This window comes from Pristiophorus japonicus, chromosome 2 (assembly GCF_044704955.1).
Source record: "Pristiophorus japonicus isolate sPriJap1 chromosome 2, sPriJap1.hap1, whole genome shotgun sequence".
NCBI lineage: Eukaryota > Metazoa > Chordata > Chondrichthyes > Pristiophoridae > Pristiophorus > Pristiophorus japonicus.
In genome coordinates this window covers 43,326,904-43,351,464 of record NC_091978.1, presented here as the reverse complement: position 1 = coordinate 43,351,464, position 24,561 = coordinate 43,326,904, and the positions used below count along the sequence as shown (strand labels likewise).

Genomic DNA, 24,561 nt, shown 5'->3' with positions numbered 1-24,561 from the left:
CAGTCAGTTTAACCACTGTGGCAGGGAAGCTTTGAGACAATGTTAACAGTAACTTGGACAAGTATGGATTAATGAATGAAATCCAGCATGGATTTGTTAACAGCAAATCATGTCTAACCAACATGATTTGAGTTATGAGATAACGAGGGTTAATGAGGGCAACGTGGTTGATGTGATTTACATGGCCTTCCAAAAAGGTGGTTGACAAAGTGCCACATAATAGGCTTGAAGCCCATTGAATAAAAGGGACAGTGACAGCATGGATATGAAATTAGCTAAGTAATAGCAAACAGCTTTTTGGACTATATACAATGGTGTTCCCCAGGGGTCGGTACCATAACCACTTGATATATTAAATGACAGACTTGTGTACAGGACACAATTTCAAAATTTGCAAATGACAAAACTTGAAAGCAAAATGAACAGAGGATTGTCATCTTGAAGACAAACAGGCTGGTGGAATGGGCAGATGGACACATGGCAGATGAAATTTAATGCAGAAAAGTGTAAAGTGATATTTTGGTAGCAATAATGAGGCAATATAAACTCAAGGGTGTAATTTAAAGAGGCTGCATGAACAGAGCCACCTAGATGATATATGTGTACAAATTGTTGAAGATGGCAGGGCAGGTTGAGGAAGTGGTTTAAAAAAAGCATAAAGAGAGGCAGAGTACAAAAAGCAAAGAAATGAACCATCTTTATAAAACACTGGTTTGGCCTCAAGTATTATGTCCAATTCTGGTCCCACACTTGAAGGATGTGAAGACCTTAGAAAGGGTGCAGAAAAGATTTGAGAATGGTTCTAGGGATGAAACTTCAGCTATATGGATAGACTGGAGAAGCTGGGGTTGTTCTCAGAGCAGAGAAGGGCGAGACAAGATTTGATAAGTGTTCAAAATCGAGGGGGGTCTAGACAGTAGAGAAACTGTTCCCATCAAGAACCAGAGGACCTAAATTTAAAGATGATTGTCAGAAGAACCAAAGACAAGAAAAAAAACTTCTGTGCAGTGAGTGGTTAGGATCTGGAATTCACTGCCCAAATGATGGAGGCAGATTCAATTGTGACTTTCAAAAAAAAGGGAATTTGATAAGTACCTGAAGGAAATAAAATTGCACAGCTACAGAGAAAGGGAGTGGGACTAGCTGAAGAGCTGTTGGAGAGCCAGCACAGGCTCAATGGGCCTGTAACCTTTACATTTTCTTGGACATGACACTAGGTAGCAGTCAGTATGTTTGAGCAATAGATCAAGATTACAACACAATATACTAATAATCGCCATCATTAAATTAGTACTCTAAAATAATGGGACTAAAGGCAGACAAGTCCCCTGGACCTGATGGCTTACATCCTAGGGTCTTAAGTGGCTGCAGAGATATTGGATGCATTGGTTGTAATCTACCAGGGTCATTACATTTACAGTTCGAATCTGCTGGGACCTCCCTAGAATCCAGGGAATTTTGGTAGATTACAACTAGTTAGCCCAACATCTGTCATTGAGAAAATGCTGGAGTCAATTATTAAAGAAGCAGTAGTAGGACATTTGGAAAAGCATAATTCAATCAAGCAGTCAGCATGGCTTTATGAAAGGGAAATCATGTTTGACAAATTTGCTGGAGTTCTTTGATGTAATGAGCAGGGTGGATAAGGGGGAAACCTGTGGATGTGGTGTATTTGGATTTCCAGAAGGCATTCAATAAGGTGCCACATAAGGTTACTGCACAAGATAAAAGTTCATAGGGTTTTGGGTAATATTAGCATGGAGAGGGGATTGGCTAACAGAAAATAGTAGGGATAAATGGGTCATTTTCCAGTTGCAAACAGTAACTAGTGGGGTTCTGCAGGGATTGGTGCTGTGTCCTCAACTATTTACAATCTATATTAATGACCTGGATGAGTGTAATGTCGCCAAGTTTGCTGATGATACAAAGATGGGTGGGAAAGCAAATTGAGGTGTCAAAAATCTGCAAAGGGATATAGACAGGCTAAATAAGTGGGCAAAAGTTTGGCAGATAGTGTATAATGTGGGAAAATGTGAGGTTATCCACTTTGGCAGAGATAATAGAAAAGCAAATTAGAATTTAAGCGGAGAAAAATTGCAAAGTGCTACAGTACAGAGGGATCTGGGGCATGAAACAAAGTTAGTATGCAGGTACATCAAGTAATCAGTAAGACAAATGGAATGTTGGTCTTTATTGCAAGGGGAGAGTGAATAAAAGCAGAGAAGTCCTGCTACAACTGTACAAAGTATTGGTGAGGCCACATCTAGAGTACTGTGTTGGTCTCTGTATTTAAGGAAGGATATACTTGCATTGGAGGCTGTTCAGAGAAGATTCACTCGGTTGATTCCAGAGATGAGGGGATTGAGCCAGTTGGTCCTATACACATGGGAGTTATGAGAGGTGATCTTATTGAAACAAGATAGAGGGGACTCAACAAGGTGGATGCAGAGAGGATATTTCCATTGATAGGGGAAGACTAAAACTTGGGGATATAGTCTTAGAATAAGGGATCGCCCATTTAAAACCGAAAGAGGAATTTCTTCAGAGGGTTGTAAATCTCTGGAATTTGCTGCCTCAGCTGTGGAAGCTGTAGCACTGAATAAATTTAAGTCAGAAATAGGCAGTTTATTTTTTTTAAAAAGCGATTATGGGGAGCGGGCGGGGAAGTGGAGCAGAGTCCATGATCAGATCAGCCACAATCTTATTGAATGGTGCAGCAGACTCAAGGGGCCATATGGCCTGCTAGTTGTGTTCTTATGATTCCCATCTACTATGAATCTCTAATATTAGTCTTTCATACAGGCAGAATGGCCTCCTTTCTGTGCTGTAGCCATTGTATGATTCTAACCTCACCTCTGGGGTTTGAAAGGAGGCTACTGTAGCACCAATGTTTAAAAAAGGCAATGAGTCAGAACCAGGAAAGTCTAGAAATAGAAAATAGGTGCAGGAGTAGGCCATTCAGCCCCTCGAGCCTGCACCACCATTCAATATCATGGCTGATCATTCCCTCAGTACCCCTTTCCTGCTTTTGCTCCATACCCCTTAATCCCTTTAGCCACAAGGGCCATATCCAACTCCCTCTTGAATATATCCAATGAACTGACATCAACAACTCTCTGCGGTAGGGAATTCCACAGGTTAACAACTGAATGAAGAATTTTTAGTCCTAAATGGCCTACCCCTTATCCTAAGACTGCGTCCCCAACATCAGGAACATTCTTCCTGCATCTAACCTGTCCAGTCCCATCAGAATTTTATATGTTTCTATGAGATCCCCTCCAATGTATAAAGGCCCAATTGATCCAGTCTCTTGTCAGTCCTGCCATCCCAGGAATCAGTCTGGTGAACCTTTGCTGCACTCCCTCAATAGCAAGAATGTCCTTCTCAGATTCAGAGATCAAAACTGAACAATATTCCAGGCGAGGCCTCACCAAAGCCCTGTACAACTGCAGTAAGATCTCCCTGCTCCTACTCAAATTCCCTAGCTATGAAGGCCAACATACCATTTGCCTTCACCACTTGATGTACCTGCATGCCAACTTTCAATGACTGATGAACCATGACACCCAGGTCTCATTGCACCTCCCCCTTTCCTAATCTGCTGCCATTCAGATAATATTCTGCCTGTGTGTTTTTGTCCCAAAGTGGATAACCTCACACTTATCCACATTATACTGCATCTGCCATGCATTTGCCCACTCACCAAACCTGTCCAAGTCACCCTGCAGCCTTTAAGCATCCTCTTCACAGCTCACACTGCCACCCAGTTTAGTGTCATCTGCAAACTTAGATATTACACTCAATTCCTTCACCTAAATCATTAATGTACATTGTAAAGTGCTGGTGTTCCAGCACTGAGCCCTGTGGCACCCCACTAGTCACTGCCTGGCATTCTGAAAAGGACCAATTTATCCCAACTCTGCTTCCTGTCTGCCAACCAGTTCTCTATCCACATCAGTACATTATTCCCAATACCATGTTCTTTGATTTTGCACTCCAATCTCTTCTGTGGGATCTTGTCAAAAGCCTTTTGAAAGTCCAAATACACCACATCCACTGGTTCTCCTTGTCCATTCTACTAGTTATATCCTCAAAAAATTCCAGAACATTTGTCAAGCAGGATTTCCCCTTCATAAATCCATGCTGACTTGGACCAATCCTGTCACTGCTTTCCAAATGCGCTGCGGTTTCATCTTTAATAAATTGATTCCAACATTTTCCCCCACTAGTGACGTCAGGCTAACCGGTCTATAAATGACCTGTTTTCTCGCTCCCTCCCTTTGTAAAAAGTGGTGTTACATTAGCTACCCTCCAGTCCACAGGAACTGATCCAGAGTCAATAGACTGTTGGAAAATGACCACCAATGCAGCCACTATTTCTATGGCCACTTCATTAAGTACTCTGGGATGCAGACTCCGGCCCCAGGTATTTATCAGCCTTCAATTTCTCACAATTTCCCACCTAATAAAAAGGATTTCCTTCAGCTCCTCCTTCTCACTAGACCCTCAGTCCCCTATTATTTTGGAAGGTTATTTGTGTCTTCATTCATGAAAACAGAACCAAAGTATTTGTTTAACTGGTCTGCCATTTCTTTGTTCCCCATTATAAATTCACCTGAATCTGACTGCAAGGGACCTACGTTTGTTTTCACCAATCTTTTTCTCTTTACATATCTATAGAAGCTTTTGCAGTCAGTTTTTATGTTCCAGCAAGCTTCCTCTCATACCTCTATTTTCCCCCTCCTAATTAAACCTCTGCTGTATTACAAAATTTTCCCAGTCCTCCGGTTTGCTGCTTTTTCTGGCCAATTTATATGCCTCTTCCTTGGATTTAACACTATCCTTAATTTCCCTCGTTAGCCACAGTTGAGCCACCTTCCCAGTTTTATTTTTACTCCAGACTAGGATGTACAATTGTATAGCCCATTAGCTTAACTTTAGTTATTGGAAAGTTGTCAGAAGGAATGAGATGCCACAACCACCTGGAAAGCATAGGCATTAGAGATTCACAGCATGGCTTCTGGAAAAGAAAGTCACGTGTCAAACGTGGTTGAATTTTATTGCATAATTATGTTGAGAGATGACGGTAGCCTTGTTAACATTGTATATTTGTAATTTCAAGAATGTGTCACATAATAGGACTATCTTGTGACGTAACCAATGGGATAAGAGAGCAGACCCTGGACTGGATAAGGAATTAGTTGGGTTTTGCGACAGAAGTGGCTTTGGGTGATCAGTTACGAGTGGAAGCCCTTGGAATGAGCTTGAGGTGCATGATGTTAATTATCTTGAAGGCATTGTGGATATTGACCCCAGGCTACATAAACATTTGTGCTAGTGTTAAGAACCTCAATGAGGAAGACTAATCTAGATGAGACAGTGGACTGGACCCACATCTGGGAGCTATAAAAAATGTCAGTTATGCAGCCAAATGTATCTTACATTTGGGTCAACCAAATTACTATGCTAGTTTGCAAAATTAAAATCTATTGCGTGATAGAGACCTCGGAGTCAATGTGCACACATCTCTGAAGGTGCACAACCAGTGCAGTGCAGAGAGGCCATCTTGAAGGCAAATAAGAGTACTGGGGTGTATAGAGAGGACCCAGACAAAATCCATTAGTACTTGCCTCTTGTTTTACAACTAGTATTGCAGCATCCATGTCCTTCTGGCTATATTTTAGCACCTCAATAGCATCCTCAGCAGGAATTGTAGCAGATGTGAAGTCAGCTCTTGGATTGATTAGATTTGATTGCCCATCAGGGATCAAGGTAGCAATATCCTAAACAGAAAGCCAGTGAGAAATTGTACATAGTCACAACTTTCAGGAACCATCTTTGAATAACCAGCCACTTAAAAAAAAATATTTATACACAATTTAAAACTTCAATTACATTGGAGTTCAATACCCTGACAAGACAAATAAATCACTATACCTTTTCATAGAGCCCAGTTAAGTTGCAAAAATATTGTGGAAACATGAGAAATAGTAACTACATCCAACAGTGCAAGTCATACAGTACAATCAATATAGATATGCTCACGTGGACACCCAAGATCCAATGCCACGATTTTGAAGAGTTCTTCAATATCTTGACCAATACTTATTTCTCAACCATCAAAACAGATCATCTGGTCATTTTTGTGGCTTGCAAATAGGATACTGCATTTCCTATCTTACAACAGTGACGACACTTCAAAAGTATGTCATCGGTTGTAAAGCTCAGACATCAAGGTTATGAAAGGGACTATAATTGCAAATCTTCCTCCAAAATGACCTGTACTATAAAATTTTAGGATTCTGTGTGTGACATTTGAAGTTCGGTCAAGCGATAAGAAATAATGTATCAAATTGAAAACAAAGGCATACAATGTTGAAGAAAAGTGAAATGTCAGAAGATTGAGAAATATTTAGAAGCCAGTAGAGGACAACTTCAAAAATGATAAATGCAGAAGATAGCAGCATGAGTAAACTAGCAAAAAATATAAGACAGCAAAAGCTTCTACAGGTATTTAAAAAAGGAAGTGAGTAGCTAAAGTAAACCTTGTTCCCTTTAGAGTACGAGGCTGGGGAATTAATAATGGGCAACAGGGAAATGGCAGAGACTTTGAACAAATATTTTCTACCAAAAACATCCCAATAATTGATCAAGGAGATATGGGGAGGGGGGGGGGCGCAGAGGGAGGGAAAGAGAAACTTAAATCACTAAAGTACTAGGCTGTGGGACTAAAGGTGGACAAGTCCCTTGGACCTGATGGCCTGCGTCCTAGGGTCTTCAAAACAGTGGCTGGAGAGATAGTGGATAAATTGGTTGTAATCTACCAAAACTCCTTGGATTCTGGAGGGCCCAGTGGATTGGAAACTGCAAACAACACCCCAATTTAAAAAAGGAGGGAGACAGAAAGCAGGAAACTATAGACCAGTTAGCCAGTCATTGGGAAAATGCTGGAGTCCATTATTTAGTAGCAGGACATTTAGAAAATGGTAATGCAGTCAACCAGAGTCAGCATGGTTTTGTGAAAGGGAAATCATGTTTGAAGTAGGACATTCTGCAATCCTCCAGGGGAAGGAAGAGGCTTCTGGAAGTCAGTCAAAGTGGATAATGTTATAATCTGCAAAGTCAGAACTTGGTTGGGTTGTTCCAGTTACACATTCCAGACAAAGTTCAGGGTGTGGCTTATCCTCCAAGGGGACCAGAGACAAGGTGGCCATTTTTACAGTACAAACATGTCCTTTGTATTAATGAAGGGACAGTGTAACAGAGCCAAATTTGCTGCTGATAGAAAGATAGGTGGGAAAGCAGGTTGTGAGGTGGACCGAACCTACAAAAGGGATATAGATAGGCTCTGAGTCGGCAAAAAATTATCAGATGGGGTATAATGTGGGAAAATGTGAGGTTATCCACTTAGGAAAAATAGAACAAACTATTTAAAATGGGGAGAGATTACAAAATGCTGCAATAGAGGGATCTGGGGGTTCCTGTACAGCAAACAAAAAATTATGCATGTACAGCAAGTAATTAGGAAGGCAAATGGAATGATGACCTTTATTGCAAGAGGGGTGGAGTATAAAAGCAGGAAAGTCCTGCTCGAACTGTACAGGGCGTTGGTATGACCACACCTGGAGTACTGCATACAGTTTTGGCCTCCATATTTCAAGGATATACTTACATTGGAGGCAGTTCAGAGAAGGTTCATTTGAGATGAAGGGGATGTCATAAGAAAGCTTGAGCCTATACTCATTGGAGTTCAGATGAATGAGAGGCAATCTTATTTGAAACATAAGATTCTGAGGGGACTTGACAGGGTAGATGGAGGATGTTTCTCCTCATGGGGGAAATCTAGAACTTGGGGGCAGAGTTTCAGAAGGGGTCGCCCATTTAAAACAGAAATGAGGAGGAATTTCTTCAGAGGGTCACAAATCTTTGGAATCCTCTACCCCAGGAAGCTGTGGAGGCTGGGTCTGTGAATATATTGAAGGTGAAGATACAAATTTTTGAATGAAGGTCAAGGATTAAAGGGGAGCAGGCAGTGAATTGAAGTGGAAGCCAGGATCAGATCAGCCATGATCTTATTTAATGGCAGAGCAGGCTTGAGGGGTCAAATGGCCTACTCCTATTTATGTTATGTTCAATAGGAGCAGGACATTCAGCCCCTCAAGCCTGCTCCGTTATTCAAGATCATGGCTGATCAAGATCAGGTATAAGTTAATAGACAATGAAAATATTTGAGGCTTGACAAAATCCTACATGTTTTTATTTAAAAAAGGCAATAATACTTCAAATGTTGATATTGAAATTACATTCTTACAATGAAACACATTAGTTACTTACAACCATTTCCATTATGTTCATTTCATTTGATTCTTGGTTTGTAATCAGTCTAGTTTCAAGATCCACAATGGTAGAACTGTCGGCAAAAGAACTTGATAGTGTTAACAATTTACATTTCCAAGTTTAAATGGTCACCCACATTTCAACAGCATTCCTATTCCCAGTACCTACACATCAGGCATCAACATTGAAAAGGACATAGATCAGATATCAAGTGTGCCAAGGGAGCAGAGATCCCATACACTATGCCTTGCTAAAGCTCAGTATTAGCAGAACATGATCACAAATACTCTATACATCAGGCCTACACAGGTGGGAAGCACTCACTTGCACAAGTTTTCAAAACATTTGTGGCAGCCATGGCTGAGTTTTGCCCTTCCTACAAGTTCAAAAAAAAAGGGGAAAGTGAAGAGCAAAATACTGTCCATAGATAAAATGGCGACATTAAAAAAAAAAGTATAAAAAGAGTTGTTGGGAAACTGAAAAATATAAAAATTAGTCAATTATGCTTTTTCAATGAAGCAACACAGGTTTTAAGTTAGCCAAGTATTTTAAACTTAGTAAAAAGTGCACATGTATTGGTCACCCAGTGAAAGTCATCATTCATTTTACTTGGCATTTGTCTAAACAAATGCTACCCATTTCCCCAACGGTTAATATTTCTTTATGGATTGTGCACTGATGAAAAACACTGCTACAGGAGCTGAAATAGTCATGTGCAGCTGAAAAAGACAATTAGATGCAAGAGGAATTTGAAATTATATTAGGTAGTACCTCTCTGTCCAGGACTCTGATCCAGAACCATGGTTTGGAATCAGTCCCATACCTGGAGCATGATGAGCGTCTGTGGGGGGGTGTCTGGGTATGGCTGGGGCAGAGGGAGTCATGAGCTTAAACAAAAGAGCAGCAAATCAGCATGGAGAGCACGAGGCCCAAATTTCACAGCTGGAGGTGTTCAGGAGCCCTGGCACTGTCATCAGTTATCGGTAAGCCGAGGTGTGACTGTGGTTGGACAAATTCTCTGTTCTGGCACCAGTCAGGTCCCAAGGGTGCCAGACTGGAGGTCCAACCTGTACTTAAATTTCAGATGAGGAATCACTGAACTTTATCAGCAAAACTTAGCCATTTAACCAAAGTCTACCATGGATTCAAATATTTTACAGGTACAACATCTCAAATTTAGCAACCTCAGGACCAAGAATGCTCATTTTCAGATTTTGGACAAGAAAATCAAGAACACACAGTACTTTCTGTCTCAGTAGCCTAACGACAGCATGGGTCAGGCCAGATCGAGGGTCATTCGGCAATGCTTGGACTGATTGCACACCATTTAAAAACAAAGCGGCAAAGCCGATAACTAGTCCGGCCCACTGGTTTTTGTACAATAATTCCAGAATTTATTTTACTGAATATCAAATTGGATTCTCAAAAATGGCTAGTTTACAAACTGGATTGGAGATGTTGTACCGGTAGTGAAGTTGAAAGTTCACTTAGTTCTCAAATGGTAGTTGCTTAACTACAAAAATGCTACACTGACGAGAGAAGTAAAGGAATTAGAAAATTAAACAATTGATTTACCTACTGGTTGTTGGGTCAGATTGAGTCTCGATTGCCTCAACTGTCAGTCTGACAGGACTTTCCCTCAACAGAGGATCAAATCTTAAATCAGGTGTGTGGAGCTGAAAAAACAACTTCAATTCAGTAAGTTGATGACTTTTGTCACTTTACCCTGGAGGAGCAAGTATGGAAATAAGGAAACAAGGAAACTTCACCCTACAATGCATAGCAAAAACAAGAACTCAATTGAAGGTTACTAAACCAGATATGCACTCTAGACAATTCTGCCACATGCTGTATCTCCAATGTGGTGTGCCACTCCATAACCACTACACTGAATTACTGATTAGCCAGACAGCAGTTGGAAACAGTTAACCAGCTGCCATGATTTTATTTGTCAATGTTGGGAGGGAAAAGAAAATGCTAGATAGGGGGAAAAAACAGTGATCTAATTCCCAGTTTGTAACAGAAAATAGGTGCAAGAGTTGGCCATTCGAGCCTGCATCACCATTCGATATCATGGCTGATCATTCCTTTTCCTGCTTTCTCTCCATACCCCTTGATCCTTTAGCCGTAAGGGCCATATCTAACTACGTGATATCTTCAGAGCACAAGCACACAGCTTCCTAACATGCAGACTGCTCTCAGAACTCTTCGGAAAGCCTGTTCTATTTAATGATTAACTATACAGTTGTAGTACACAATACGTCCACATCCATTGTGGAGCTACAAGCTTAGACATTACACTTCTCTTTCCTTAATGAAAAAGCCATCATAAATAATTTCATTTTTATACATTTTTACAAATTTAACTTTACCACTCGTTTTGTTTCGAAGAGGATACCTTTGCTCTTGAACAGAACCTTCCAAACATGGTGTTGATTTCACTCATTGAAGGCTCATCCTGAGGAACATTTTCCTCCACAGAATTTCCTTGATTTTCATTTGAACTCTAACTTCAGGCTTTGTTTCCCTGACTCGGACTTTCATTCTGATTCTCTCCTGGATTTGTTTTCAGTACATTGGATTTAGGATTTGCTACTGGTATATCAAAACTATCTGATGAGTCAGAAATAATTGAATCATTCCCACCTTCAACTCCTTTCATGTCTGTAGGTAAAATATCAATTTGGACAAACCTAACCTGTCCATTATCAAATATCTTTACCAAATATGTGCAAGGACCACATATCTTCACCACTCTTCCGAGTAACCACTTAAACCATTTATGGTGATGGTTCTTCATTCACCTTCTGGTTTAATTTCACTTTTTTTTTACTCCCGCTTTAGCATGATTCTCTGTCTTAATTGTGTCTCTTCGACAGACTGCCAAATTTGGCTTTAACAATGAGAATCTGGTTCGTGGCTGTCGTTTGAGAAACAACTCTGCTGGTGTTCTACCAGTAGTTGTATGAGTATTTCGATATGCAAATCAAAAAATTAGCCAATTTGTGATCCAATGACAACTGTCATTGTCTTGGATTTGGATCTAATTTGTTTTACGAGGGCACGTGTGACAATTTGTACAGTGCGCTCTGCTGCACCATTCGAAGCAGGGTGGTATGGTGGAACCTTGGTATGTTTCACACCATTTTTGCTTGTGAATTGTGCAAAGTCTTAACGAAATTGTGGTCCATTATCTGAAACAATTTCTTCAGGGAGGCCAAATGCAGAAAATAATTTTTTGTAAAATGTCCAATGTTTTACTTATTTTCTACATTGAAAACACCTCAACCCACTTTGAATGGCTATTACAATGAACAATTGTTGTCCATCTAACTCAGCAAAATCATTATGTAGCCTTTGCCACACCCAGAGAGGCCATTTCCATGGCTGTAATGGTACTGGTGGTGGTTGCTTGCTTACCAATTGACCTCGTACACTGCCTCACGATATAGTCTATATCTTTATCAAGACCTGGCCACCATAAATAACTGCGTGCAAAACTCTTGGTCAAGCACATTCCCAGGTTCTGGTCATGGAGGTTTCCTAATAATTTGGACACAAATTTATTTGGTATAACCACTCTTGCACCCAACATGATACAATCCTTATCGACTGATCATTCCTACGAATGAAGAATGGATGTGTATCTTTGTTTGTTACCTGGTTTGGCCATCCATTTGCAATATAATCATACACCTTTGACATCACTGGGTCATGTTTGGTTGCTCTACCAATCTCTTCAGCTGTGACTGGCAGTTCATCAATGTATGAAAAATAAAACACTTCAGCATTACTGAATTCAATATCATATGTATATGCTGACAAAATCAAAGTCCATCTCTGCATTTAGGCTGCAGCTAATGTTGGAACTGGGGACTTTGGATGGAGGATTGCTGTTGAGGGCTTATGGTCTGCAACGATGGTAAATTTACAACCATACAAGTATGTGAAAATTCTTGACCCCAAAAATTAATGCCAAAGCTTCCCTTTCAATTTGTGCATAATTTCTCACTGGCACTGAGTGCATGAAGCAAAAGCAATTGGTCTCTTCTCCCCACTAAATACATGAGAGATCACTGCCCCAACTCCATAGAGAGAGGCATCACATGCTTTTTTAATCTGCTTAGATATGTCATAGTGAACTAACATGGTGCTCGACCAATTTGTTTTTACACTCCTTGAATGCTGTTTTGCATTCTTTTGCCCACTTCCAATGGACCAGTTTTTTCAAAAGTTCATTCAGTGGATGTAATGCTGTAGCCAAATTTGGAAGGAACTTCCCATAATAGTTCAAAAGACCCAAGAATGAATGAAGTTCAGTGACATTCCTGGGAGTAGGTGCATTTCTAATCGCATCCAATTTTTCCATGGTTGGGTGTAAACCATCTTTGTCTACTCTGTACCCCAAGTACTCCACTGAGTTTTTAAATAACTCACACTTATGAGCAGACACTCGTACTCTGTGCTTCTCTAGCCATTTGAGGACTTCATTCAATATGTTATGAATTTGCCTATTTGGTGCTGAAATTAGTATGTCATCCAAATAACATACTACCCCTTCAATGCCTTGCAAAATCTGGTTCATCACCCTTGGAATATGACAGGGGTGGAAGACACTCCAAACAGTAGCTTATTAAATTGATATAGGCTAAGATGGGTATTTATAGTCAAACATGACTTGGACTCATCTAGTTCAAGCTGGAAGTAGGCACTCTTAAAATCCAGTTTTGAGAAGATCTGACCACCGGTCAGTGTTGTGAACAAATCTTCTATATTCAGCAATGTATTGGGGACATTACCCTATAGAACCTGGTTTATGGTTACTTTCTAATCACCACACAATCTTAACTTATCAGACTTGGGTACAACAACAATGGGTGTAGCCCAATTACATCGATCTATCTTACAAATAATGTTCAGTCTCTAGTCTTTTGAGTTCTTGCTCAACTTTCTCAGAGTGCATATGGTACGGAACATGGCTTGTAGTAAACCGATCTAGCGTCCTTCTGTGCCCCGACACTTGCCTTGAATTGGACTGCCTGTTTCGCAGAACACCTTCGGATACTGCTTGATATCAGTTGATGAAAATCTCGCTGCGAGAAAATCTTACTCCAATCCAGCTTTAGTGAGCTCAACCAATTTCTTCCTAGTAAAGCAGTCTTGTCTCCTTTCACTATTAGAGGCAAGTTCTGAAATCGATCTTTATATTTCACCAGTACGGTGATACGGCCTACGACGAATTTTCTCTCCCGAGTAGCCTCGCAGCTCAATCTTGAAATTTCTCCAGTTGAAAATCACAATGTCAAGGTACAGTGACTCCGGTACTACACTCACGGATGCACCTGTCAATTTCCATCGGTATCTTGAATCCTGCAACATCTGTGGATGTTGATGCTTTCCAAATCGCTGTCCGTTAACCTCGTGCTCCTGATGACGTGTAACTCTAACATCTCCTCGTCCTGTTGTTGTTCTTCCATGCTATGAAGTTTCTTTGGATCACTAGACTCAGCTTTAAAGCTGGTTTTCCCTTCAGTTGGCATGCCTTCACAAGATGCCCAGTCTTTCTGCAGAAGAAACACTCTGCCTTCACATATGGACAACTTTGAGCAATGTGTTGTCCCAGGCACCTATAAGCACGACTTTGACGCTCTGGTAGAATTTTCAGTTTGAGACTTTCGGCCATGGCCTTCTTTTACTTTGAACCTGCAGGTGATTTACCTCAGTTGACTGATGACCGTAATCATTTTTTAATTCTCGGGAATATTGTTCGGCCATGCCCATCGACTTCACTGTCTGCCGAATCCCGAAACGATAGCCTTCAGCAATTTCCAGTGGTTTGGGATTATGGTGCTGCTCCAGCTTTGTTAAAATCTCTAAGCATTGTGTCCTTTGGCTCGTCAGGCACAAGCAGATTTACAAGGGTTTCGTATAATGCCAGACCTGCCACTGTTAAGAAAATCGCTTTCTTACGTTCCAACACAGCCTGGTTCTGGACTGCATTGTCTGGAATTTCGATTATGTTATTTGCAGTGAAATACATTTCTATCCGATCCACATGCTTTAAAAACTTTCCCGGTCGTGTCTATATTCACCTAAATATCCAATTACACCTGCCATTTTTAATCTCCAGCTGTTCAGTGTGCTGTTTTTTTTGCCCCCTCAGATTTTGTAGCCTTTTTTTTCCCCCCCAAAGACAGAAACTTCCAAAGTCTTGTCGGCTGGCTGAATCCTTCACCAAAATTTAAGCTTTAAACATCCGAAAAATCTCCCATCCTCATCACCAAATGCGATACCTTCACAGAGCACAAGCACACATAGCTTCTTAACATGCAGGCTGCTCTCTCGGAACTCTCCGGAAAGCCTGTTCTGTTTAATGATTAACTACACAGTTGCAGTACACAATATGTCCACATGCACAGTGTGGCACTACAAGCATTACAAGCTCACATTCACACTCCCTTTTGAATATATCCAATGAACTGGCATCAACAACTCTGCAGTAGGGAATTCCACAGGTTAACAACTGAGTGAAGAAGTTTCTCTTAATCAGTCCAAAATGGCCTACCCTTTATCCTCAGACTGTGTCCTCTGTTTCTAGACTTCCAACATCAGGAACATTCTACCTGCATCTAACCTGTCCTGTCAGAATCTTGTATGTCTGAGATCCCCACTCATTCTTCTAAACGCCAATGTATAAAGGCCCAGTTGATCCAGTCTCTCCTCATGTCAGTCCAGCCATCCCAGGAATCAGTCTGGTGAACCTTTGCTGCACTCCCTCAATAGCAAGAATGTCCTTCCTCAGATTAGGAGACCAAAATTGAACACAATGTTCCAGGTGAGGCCTCACCAAGGCCTTGTACAACTGCAGTAAGACCTCCCTGCTCCTATATTCAAATCCCCTAGCTCTGAAGGCCAACATATAAATTTACTGCCTGTACTTCTTTACTGCCTGCTGCACCTGTATGCCAACTTTCAAATGACTGATGAACAATGACACCCAGGTCTTGTTGCACCTCCCCTTTTCCTAATCTGCCACCATTGATAATATTCTGTCTTCATATTTTTGCCACCAAAGTGGATAACCTCACATTTATCCACATTATACTGCATCTGCCCACTTACCTAACCTGTCTAAGTCACCCTGCAGCCTCTTAGCATCCCCCTCACAGCTCACACTGCCACCCAGTTTAGTGTCATCTGCAAACTTGGAGATGTTACTCAATTCCTTCATCTAAAATCATTAATGTATATTGTAAAGAGCTCAGGTCCCAGCACTGAGCCCTGCAGCACGCCACTAGTCACTGCCTGCCATTCTGAAAAGGACCCGTTTATCCCGACTCTCTGCTTCCTATCTGCCAACTAGTTCTCTATCCACTTCAGTACATTAGCCCAATACCATGTGCTTTAACTTTGCACTAATCTCTTGTGGGACCTGGTCAAAAACCTTTTGAAAGTCCAAATACACCACATCCACTGGTTCTCCCTTGTCCACTCTACTAGTTACATCCTCAAAAAATTCCAGAAGATTTGTCAAGCATGATTTCCCTTTCATAAATCCATGCTGACTTGGACCAATCCTGTCACTACTTTCTAAATGTGCTGCTATGTCATCTTTAATAATTGATGCCAACATTTTCCCCACCACTATGTCAGGCAAACCGGTCTATAATTACCCACTTTCTCTCTACCTCCCTTTTTAAAAAGTGGTGTTACATTAGCTACCCTCCAGTTTATAGGAACTGATCCCAAGTTGATACTGTTGGAAAATGATCACCAATGCATCCACTATTTCTAGGGCCACTTCCTCAAGTACTCTGGGATGCAGACTATCAAGCCTTGGGGATTTATCAGCCATCAATTTCCCAAACACAATTTCCTGCCTAATAAGGATATCCTTCAGTTCCTCCTCCTCACTAGACCCTCGGTCCCCTCGTACATTCGGAAGGCTATTTGTGTCTTCCTTCGTGAAGACAGAACCAAAGTATTTGTTCAACTGGTTTGCCATTTCTTTGTTCCCCATTATAAAGTCACTTGAATCTGACTGCAAGGGACCTACGTTTGTCTTCACTAATCTTTTCCTCTTCACATATCTATAGAAGCTTTTGCAGTCAGTTTTTATGTTCCCAGCAAGCTGCCTCTCACTATTTTCCTCCTCTTAATTAAACCCTTTGTCCTCCTCTGCTGACTACTAAATTTCTCCCAGTCCTCAGGTTTAGTGCTTTTTCTGGCACCACAAGCATTCTGCAAACATCCAGGAAAGTTGTGTACTTGTCTCGATCAGGAAGGAACACCAGGGTTGATGGTAGTGTGGGGCTCAAATTTCATTACTTCATGAATGCCATGAATGAACAGTGATTTCACACTCAACTAATCTCTTTCTAGTATTTCTCCCATTTGTCTGAAGCCAAACACCTACAACTTGTAAGAATTTTTTTTTGTTTAAGTGTAAATGAATGATACATTCCATATCAATTCTATGTAATGGTGAATTGTGAATGCATTTATAATGCCAAAAGTGCAGATTACAGACAGGATGTGCTTTGAACTCAGACAAAATGGATACTTCCAAATTAAAGTCTCATCTTCTGGGCAGAGCTGAACAGTAATCACTTTGAAACCCATTGAAATTAAAAGGCCAAATGGAAAACAATTAAGCTAATCAAGGAATGGCACCAATTACAACAGTCACACGTGTAAGGAAAGCCAATAAAAAAACTGCCCTGAAACTAAGACCCAATCCTGGGGCTTTGAGAAACAATGGACTGGAAATATAAAAAAGGCAAGCTCAGAGCCTGTCGAATGACCACATGGCAAAGCAGGAAGTTTCCCTCTCCACAAGACCAGACCAAGAAGCAAGGAAAGTGGCCACGTGCTTTATTTGACTGAGGGGAGTATGTCTGTCAATCTAACGCATGACCTTACCTGTAGTAATTTAGTAGAGTCCTTTTGACACCAATCGGCTACATTCATGTGTGCATTTAATAAACTTATTCCAAATAGTTAATATAATTGGTCTTGCTGTCAATTTAATGCCAGAAATCTTAAACTGGAAACAGCTTCATCAAAATTTGGGGTTAAAGCAGCATAGTTCCAAACAGGCAGGAGGCTTCCAAAAGTGAGTAAACGTTCAACTGCTTTAGTTCAGAATGAGCGCAATTTAAGGAGTCATTGACAGCTGTATAAAGACAAACAATTTTTTTTTTAATGCAGCTTTAGACCCCAATGACAGATCTGTACAGTAATCCAGCATTCAATGAAGTGTTGGATTATGCTGGTTTATTGCTCACAAATATACTTATCCTATTTGTGACTACAAAGCAAGTGTGGATTTTATCAAAATCAGAATATTGAATCAAGTCAGAAAATTTTGAAGGCAAGATTAGATTCATACTTACTACAGAATGTTGAAGCAGTTCCAGGCGAGTCATTTCTTTTGGTTGATTAAATGCTGAGACTGGGGATCCTTGTGCATGAAACAGAAAAAGTTCGTTAGTGTGCAGGTACAGCAAGTAATCAGGAAGGCAAATTGAATGTTGGCCTTTATTGCAAGGGGAATAGAATATAAAAGCAGAAAAGTTCTGCTACAACTGTACAGGTTATTGGCGAGGCCACACCTGGAGTACTGCATACAGTTTTAGACTCCTTATTTAAGGATATACTTGCATTGGAGACTGTTCAGACAAGGTTCACTAGGTTGATTCCAGTGATGAGGGGATTGACTTATGAAGACAGGTTGGGCCGATTCTCATTGGAGTTAAGAATGAGATGATCTTATTTGAATAGAGGGGGCTTGACAAGGTGGATGCAGAAAGGATGCACTCAGGGGAATCTAAAATTAGGAGACAGTCTCAGAATAAGGGGTCACCCATTTAAAACAGATGAGGAGGAATTTCTTCTGAGGGTTGTAAATCTATGGAATTCTCTGCCCCAGAGAGCTTTGGAGGCTGAGTCATTGAATATATTTAAGGTGGAAATACAGATTTGAGCAATAAGGGAGTAAAGGGTTTTGGGGAGCAAGCGGGGAGTCCATGATCAGACCAGCCATGATCTTATTGAATGGCAGAGCAGGCTCAAGGGGCTGAATGGCCCAACTCTATTTATGTTCAAAACATAAAATTACAAATGGTGTTTAAGAATCTAACATATACAAGGAAATATGTGGAATCACCTCCTGTATAGTGAAGTGGAAAAGTGGTTTGGCTACTGGACTAGTAATCCAGAGAATACAAATTTAAATCCCATTATGGGAGTTTGAGAATTTGAATTCAGTTTCAATAAAATCTGGAAATAAAAAGCTGGTATTGTAAAAAAAAAAGTGACCGTGAAGCTGTCCAAATTGACATAAGCTCAACTGGTTCACTGCTGTGCTTACCTAGTCCAGCTTCCATCCTGCACCAACACCACTGGCTCAACTACTCTGAAGTGGCCCCAGTGAGTCACACAGTTGTATCAAACTGCGACAAAGAATAAACCGCAGTCGTCGTGAAAGGCTGTCCACCACTACCTTCAGGGCAATAAATGTTGGCCTTGCCAGCGATGCAAACTTATGTATAGAACTCTGAGGCAGAGTACTGTGAGCTAAACTTCGTGTGACCTTAATCTTTATTAAAACTTGAGTGCCTAAACATGGCAGCCAACCTTTTATACCAGCCCTGCACATGTGCAGGTGACCATTTGGACTCCAACAGTCTGGTGGCAAATATTATAGTTACATAAATACAAACTTTAAAAAATGGTTCCTAAACATTTTTTGCAAAAATATATTTGATGTTTGACCCTTCAGTACAGTAAAAATATGTATTGTCAGTTAGCAACTGGGAGGCATTACTGCTAAGAAATTGGAGATTCACCCAAAGATTGTGGAAAGAGTACAAGAAACTTAATTTTGACAAGCAAATTATCCTAACCAGTATGCCTTCCCTTTAGCTAACCTCACTCCTGAAGGCATCAACTTCCTTGCTGGGGGGGATGGATATCTGGGAAACAGTCATAATATCACGACAGCAAGTGTTAGCTGCTATTTGTTAAGGTTCGCAGATATAAACTAGAATTAAACAACTAGAGTTGAATTGGCTTGATAAGACATTAGTATCAAACATTAAAGTTACAATATTAGAGGGCCAAATTCCCAATCAGGAAACCAGTTAGAGAATCAACTAGGTGGGGGTGGAGGGAGAAGAATGAGAGACATCCCTGTACTGCACAAGCACTCAAAGCAATCATGGGCCACTGACAACAGGGTAGAAAGGACAGCATATGGATGTAGCAGCCATATTAATGCAGAATGGAGACTTTAGAGCTGAACTGTGTTGTTTTAATGAGATGTTTAATTTTGCAAGCATTTGCAGCAGCAAGAGCCTACTTCAATGGCAGAGTTAGAATAGCCTCGAAGAGAATCTGTTAAGCAGTTGCACTGTGACATGAGAAAACAATGCTTTAAAGTTATGTTGCACATCAATAAAATCCTCCTCAGCTTGGAGGAACATGGGTTCCTCCTTTGTGCTTTGCTTGCATTAACATTTCATGTGCTCATATAGCTCCTACTCCTAGTCACCCCTCCCTCCAGTGACATTGGGATTGATTATTTGCACATCACAGGTGTGACTATAGCTGGAGGGCATGAGTGAAAATGGGACAACAGCTAGATTATAGTTCCAAGATGCCCATTTATTGCAATTAAATAGAATTAAGCACGAGTCAAGAATCAGACTCCAACTATGGCAAATAGGATTTGATGAGAAACAGCAGTTTGATGAGGAAAGTAAAACCAATCTTACTTCGGTCAATTGGCCTGAATTCTTCAGCTTCACCTGCAATAATAGCATTAAGGAATGCAGAGGATCGTCGCATGAAGTAAATGTCATTGATGCCCAGTATTTCTCTATCACTCCCTCTTGGTTGTACTCTGGTGTGGTCAGCAACTAGCCGAGTGTCTGTAATATTTCCAGCAGCAGACGAAGGTACAGGATCCTACAAGTAAATAAACTTTTGCAAAGTCATGGTTGACAGATCTTCAATAGCCATGTGTTAACAGGTTATATGGCACCATGCATTCTTGTATACATTTTCCTGTTAAAGCAAATCTACAGCCCAATTGCCACACTTTCAATTCAATATAGTTAAGCAGTCTTGAACTTGATCAATTTAAATATAGTCTGTCCATATTGAACTTCTATGGTGGGTGGGGAAAAAAAACATTACTTGCTCATTTCACTATATCCAGTGAGGAAGCTTGCTTTAAATAAAGATGGAACAAAACAGTTCCAGAAAGTAGAGCTAAAACAGCTAAAGATTTGACAACCTAAATGAGGTGCAGCAGAATGGGAAAAAAAATGCACAAGGCCAGAATAGGACAAAGTCACAGGCTGTGCAAGGCCAGACGGGTTTAGTGCAACATGGGTCAGGGAGGGAAGCAAGGACAGGTACTGATGAATGGGTAGATATCGGAGAGGGTGCAAACAAAGTTGAACAAAATTCTACTTTTTGCAGGATGGAGGTCAGGACACTAGCAAAGAAAGCATTGGAACAGCCAAGCATTGAGATGGAAAAAATGGACAAGGGTTCAGCTGTGGTGAATCAGAGACATGCAACACAGCAGAGTGTAAGTGATCATGGGGATGGTTAAGAAATGAGGGTTTCAAGAACATATCTGAAAAAGCACAGATGGCACTCAGTCTGAACAAGCAGTGTAGTGGAGGATATGACAAGAATATCAAGTTTTTGGCAAGGCAAGATAGCTTTGGTTTTCTCCCCATTAGATTGAAAAAATTCAGAATCATCCAAAACATGATAAGCAACAGAAAATGCTGCAAATCGCAAGTCAGGCAGCATCTGTGGAGAGGAAGCAGAGTTAACGTTTTCAGTCGATGACCATCAGAACTAGCCAGGCTAAAACGATGGGTCTACCGGGGCAGTCCTGTCTGTGGAAGGAGGTAGAAGCAGGCTGTGCAGGGTTGGGGAACTAGGAGGTTGGTGGCTGTGGAGGGAAGATCTCCAGAAATGAGTGTAAAGTCCTGTCCCCTCAGTACAGATTCACACGAGGCATGTAGTGAAGTCAAGATCACTCTGGACCTGCACCTTTATTTCACAGCTCTGGAATGCTGCACTTGCCAGAGACCTGAGCTTATATACACCTGTCTCTTGCAAGTGCACCCCTGGTGGTAAGGTATGCTGGTGGTTACAGGTCATATCTTATTACAGTCATGTATAGCATGTTAGGATACAGTTATATATAATAATGTAAGATACATGACATCACCCTCCCCCAAGGTCTTATTGTCTTTATAGATTCACGCTCTCGCATGGAGCGTCCAAGTTGTGCTTCAGTTGTTTGCCTTGGTGTCTGTTTTTCTTTGGGTGTGGTTGCTGGTATCTCGCCTGGGCTGTGTTTCAATTGGTGTAATGGTTGTTGACTCGCTTGGGCTGTCTGTTGGGATTGCCCTTTCCTCAGGTTGTTCCCTCTGTCTGTCCACCAGGTGTGGTGCGAGTTCCACATTGTAGTCAGCCTTTGGTTCCGCAGTGTTGTTGGTAAATCTGCTTTTGACTTGGTCTACATGCCTCCGGGAGGTTTTGCCATTGTCCATTTGTACTACCAGTAGCCTGTTTCCTTCCTTGCCCGTTACTGTCCCTGCAAGCCATTTGGGACCCCTGCCATAGTTTAGTACAAACACTTTGTCCCCTATCTCATTCCATCTCCCCCTCGAATTTCTGTCATGGTATTCAGTCAGCTTATGGCGCTTTGCCTCAACGATTTTATGCATGTCTGGGAGGATTAATGAGAGCCTTGTTTTTAAAGTCCTTTTCATCAACAGTTACGCGGGGGGATCCCTGTCTGAGTGCGGACGAGATCTGTATGCCAACAGCAGTCGCGACAGGCGACCCTGCAGCGTGGGACCTTGGATTTTAAGCATGCCTTGTTTAATGATTTGCACTGCTCTCTGCCTGGCCATTGGAGGCCGGCTTGAACGGTGCCATCTTGATGTGATCAATTATAAAGTCTTGGAATTCTGCACTGGTGAAGCACGGACCAGTCACTGGCCACTGTCAGGGATTCAGTGCGTTGCAAACATGGTTGCGAGGCTCTCCAGTGGTGGAGGTTGTGCTCGAGTTTAAAATGGTGCATTCGATCCACTTTGAAAATGCATCAACAACTACGAGGAACATTTTGCCCATGAATGGGCCCACATAGTCTACGTGCATCCACGACCACGGTTTGGTAGGCCAGGGGCTCAGTGGAGCCTCCCTGGGGGCATTGCTGAGTTGGGCACAAATGGTGCACCTTCGGACACAGAGCTCCAGGTCCGCGTCAATACTAGGCCACCAGACGTTGGATCTGGCTATGGCCTTCATGAGAACGATCCCCAGGTGCTCACGGTGGAGCTCCCAGACAAATGCCTCTCTGCCTCGCAGAGGCATGACTACTCGGCTGCCCCACATCAGGCAGTCTGCTTGTAGTGATAGCTCATGCATGCGCCCGTGAAAGGGTTTTAATTCCTCGGGGCAGGCATCGCGAGCCTCTGCCCAGTCACCGGTTAAGACACATCTTTTTACTAAGGATAACATGGGGTCGCTGGCCGTCCAGACTCTGATTTGGCGAGCCGTCATGGGCGAACCTGTGGACTCAAAGGCATTGATTGCCATGACTCTCACATTCCTGTTCGTCAGACCCTTCCGTGGTCGCCAGGGGTAGCCTGCTGAGCGCATCCGCACAGTTGTCTGTGCCTTATGGTATAGTCGTAGGACGCCAGCATGAGTGCCCACTGTTGAATTAGTGCCGAGGCGTTGGCGTTTATTGCCTTGCTCTCGGATAGGAGGGCAGTGAGGGGCTTGGTCGGTTTCTAACGCGAACTTGGCCCCGATAAACTTATTGGTGCATCTTTGACACCGTATAAGCACGCAAGCGCCTCCTTCTCTACCATTCTGTACCCGCGCTCCGCCCGCGAAAGTGACCTGGAGGCATAAGCTACGGGTTGTAATTTGCCCGCACTATTGACATGTTGCAAAACGCATCCGACCCCATTCGCTGACGCATCGCATGTGAGAACTAGCTTTTTACCTGGGTCAAAGAAAGTTAAAACACTGTTGGAACACAGAAGGTTGCGTGCCTTATTGAAGGCGCGTTCCTGGGCGTCCCCCCAAAACCAATCACACCACTGAGTAGCACGTGGAGAGGCTCCAGCAGCGTGCTCAAGTTCTGCATAAAGTTCCCAAAGTAATTGAGCCCAAGAAAGACGCGCAGTTCTGAGACATTCCGGGGCCTGGGCGCCAGGCGAATTGCTTCTGTTTTGGACTCTGTTGGGCGGATTCCATCAGCGGTAATCCTTCTGCCCAAAAATTCAACCTCGGGTGCGAGAAACAGGCACTTGGATTTCTTGACTCGTAGGCCTACCCGATCCAACCGCTTTAGTACTTCCTCCAAATTACGGAGATGGGAGTCGGTGTCCCTGCCAGTGATAAAGTATGTTGTCTTGAAATACAACCGTCACCGGGATGGACTTGAGCAGACTCTCCATGTTGCGCTGGAATATGGCAGCTGCCGACCTGATGCCGAATGGGCATCGATGTGTGTTGATGGTGAGTAGCTTGGATTCCTCGGTCAATTCTGGCTTCATATACGCAGATGAGAGGTCTAATTTTGAGAAAAGTTTACCTCCAGCCAATGTGGCAAATAAGTCCTCCGCTCTGGGCAGCGGGTACTGGTCCTGTAGGGAGACTCAGTTTATGGTAGATTTGCAGTCCCCACAGATTCGTACGGATCCATCAGGCTTCATGACTGGGACGATGGGACTTGCCCAGTCGCTAAATTCCACAGGTGATATAATGCCTTCCCGCAGAAGCCTGTCTAGTTCGTGTTCAATCTTCTCCCTCATCACATAGGGTACAGCTCTGGCCTTGTGATGGACCGGTCCAGCATCCTGTGTTATGTAGATTTTGACTTTGGCCCCTTTGAAAGTGCCCACACCTGGCTGAAAGAGATGTTCAAATCGCTTTACAACTGTTGAGCAGGAGGTCCGTTCCTCTAATGACATGGCATGGACGTCCCATTTCCAGTTTAGTTTTGCCAGCCAGCTTCTCCCCAGCAGTGCTGGGGGGTCTCCGGGGATAATCCACAGGGGAAGTCGGTTCACTGTCCCTTTGTGTGTGACAGAGAGCATGGCGCTGCCAAGGACTGGTATGATTTCTTTGGTATAGGTCCTTAGTGTGGTGTCGACCCTTGAGTTTTGG

At 42.2% G+C, this 24,561-nt stretch overlaps 1 protein-coding gene across 4 annotated transcripts in view; it reads right to left on the bottom strand.

Moving 5' to 3' along the window:
* Positions 1-24,561, bottom strand: part of LOC139230023 (transforming acidic coiled-coil-containing protein 3-like) — a 67,015-nt gene that overhangs the window by 22,034 nt on the left and 20,420 nt on the right. For all 4 annotated transcript variants that reach the window (XM_070861766.1, XM_070861756.1, XM_070861783.1 and 1 more), the window contains exons 7-11: positions 20,115-20,307; positions 17,733-17,800; positions 9,913-10,013; positions 8,335-8,410; positions 5,631-5,783 (exon numbers count right to left, since the gene is read on the bottom strand). In XM_070861766.1, the coding sequence (XP_070717867.1) occupies positions 5,631-5,783; positions 8,335-8,410; positions 9,913-10,013; positions 17,733-17,800; positions 20,115-20,307 (591 nt within the window). The remainder of the gene's footprint in view (positions 1-5,630; positions 5,784-8,334; positions 8,411-9,912; positions 10,014-17,732; positions 17,801-20,114; positions 20,308-24,561) is intronic.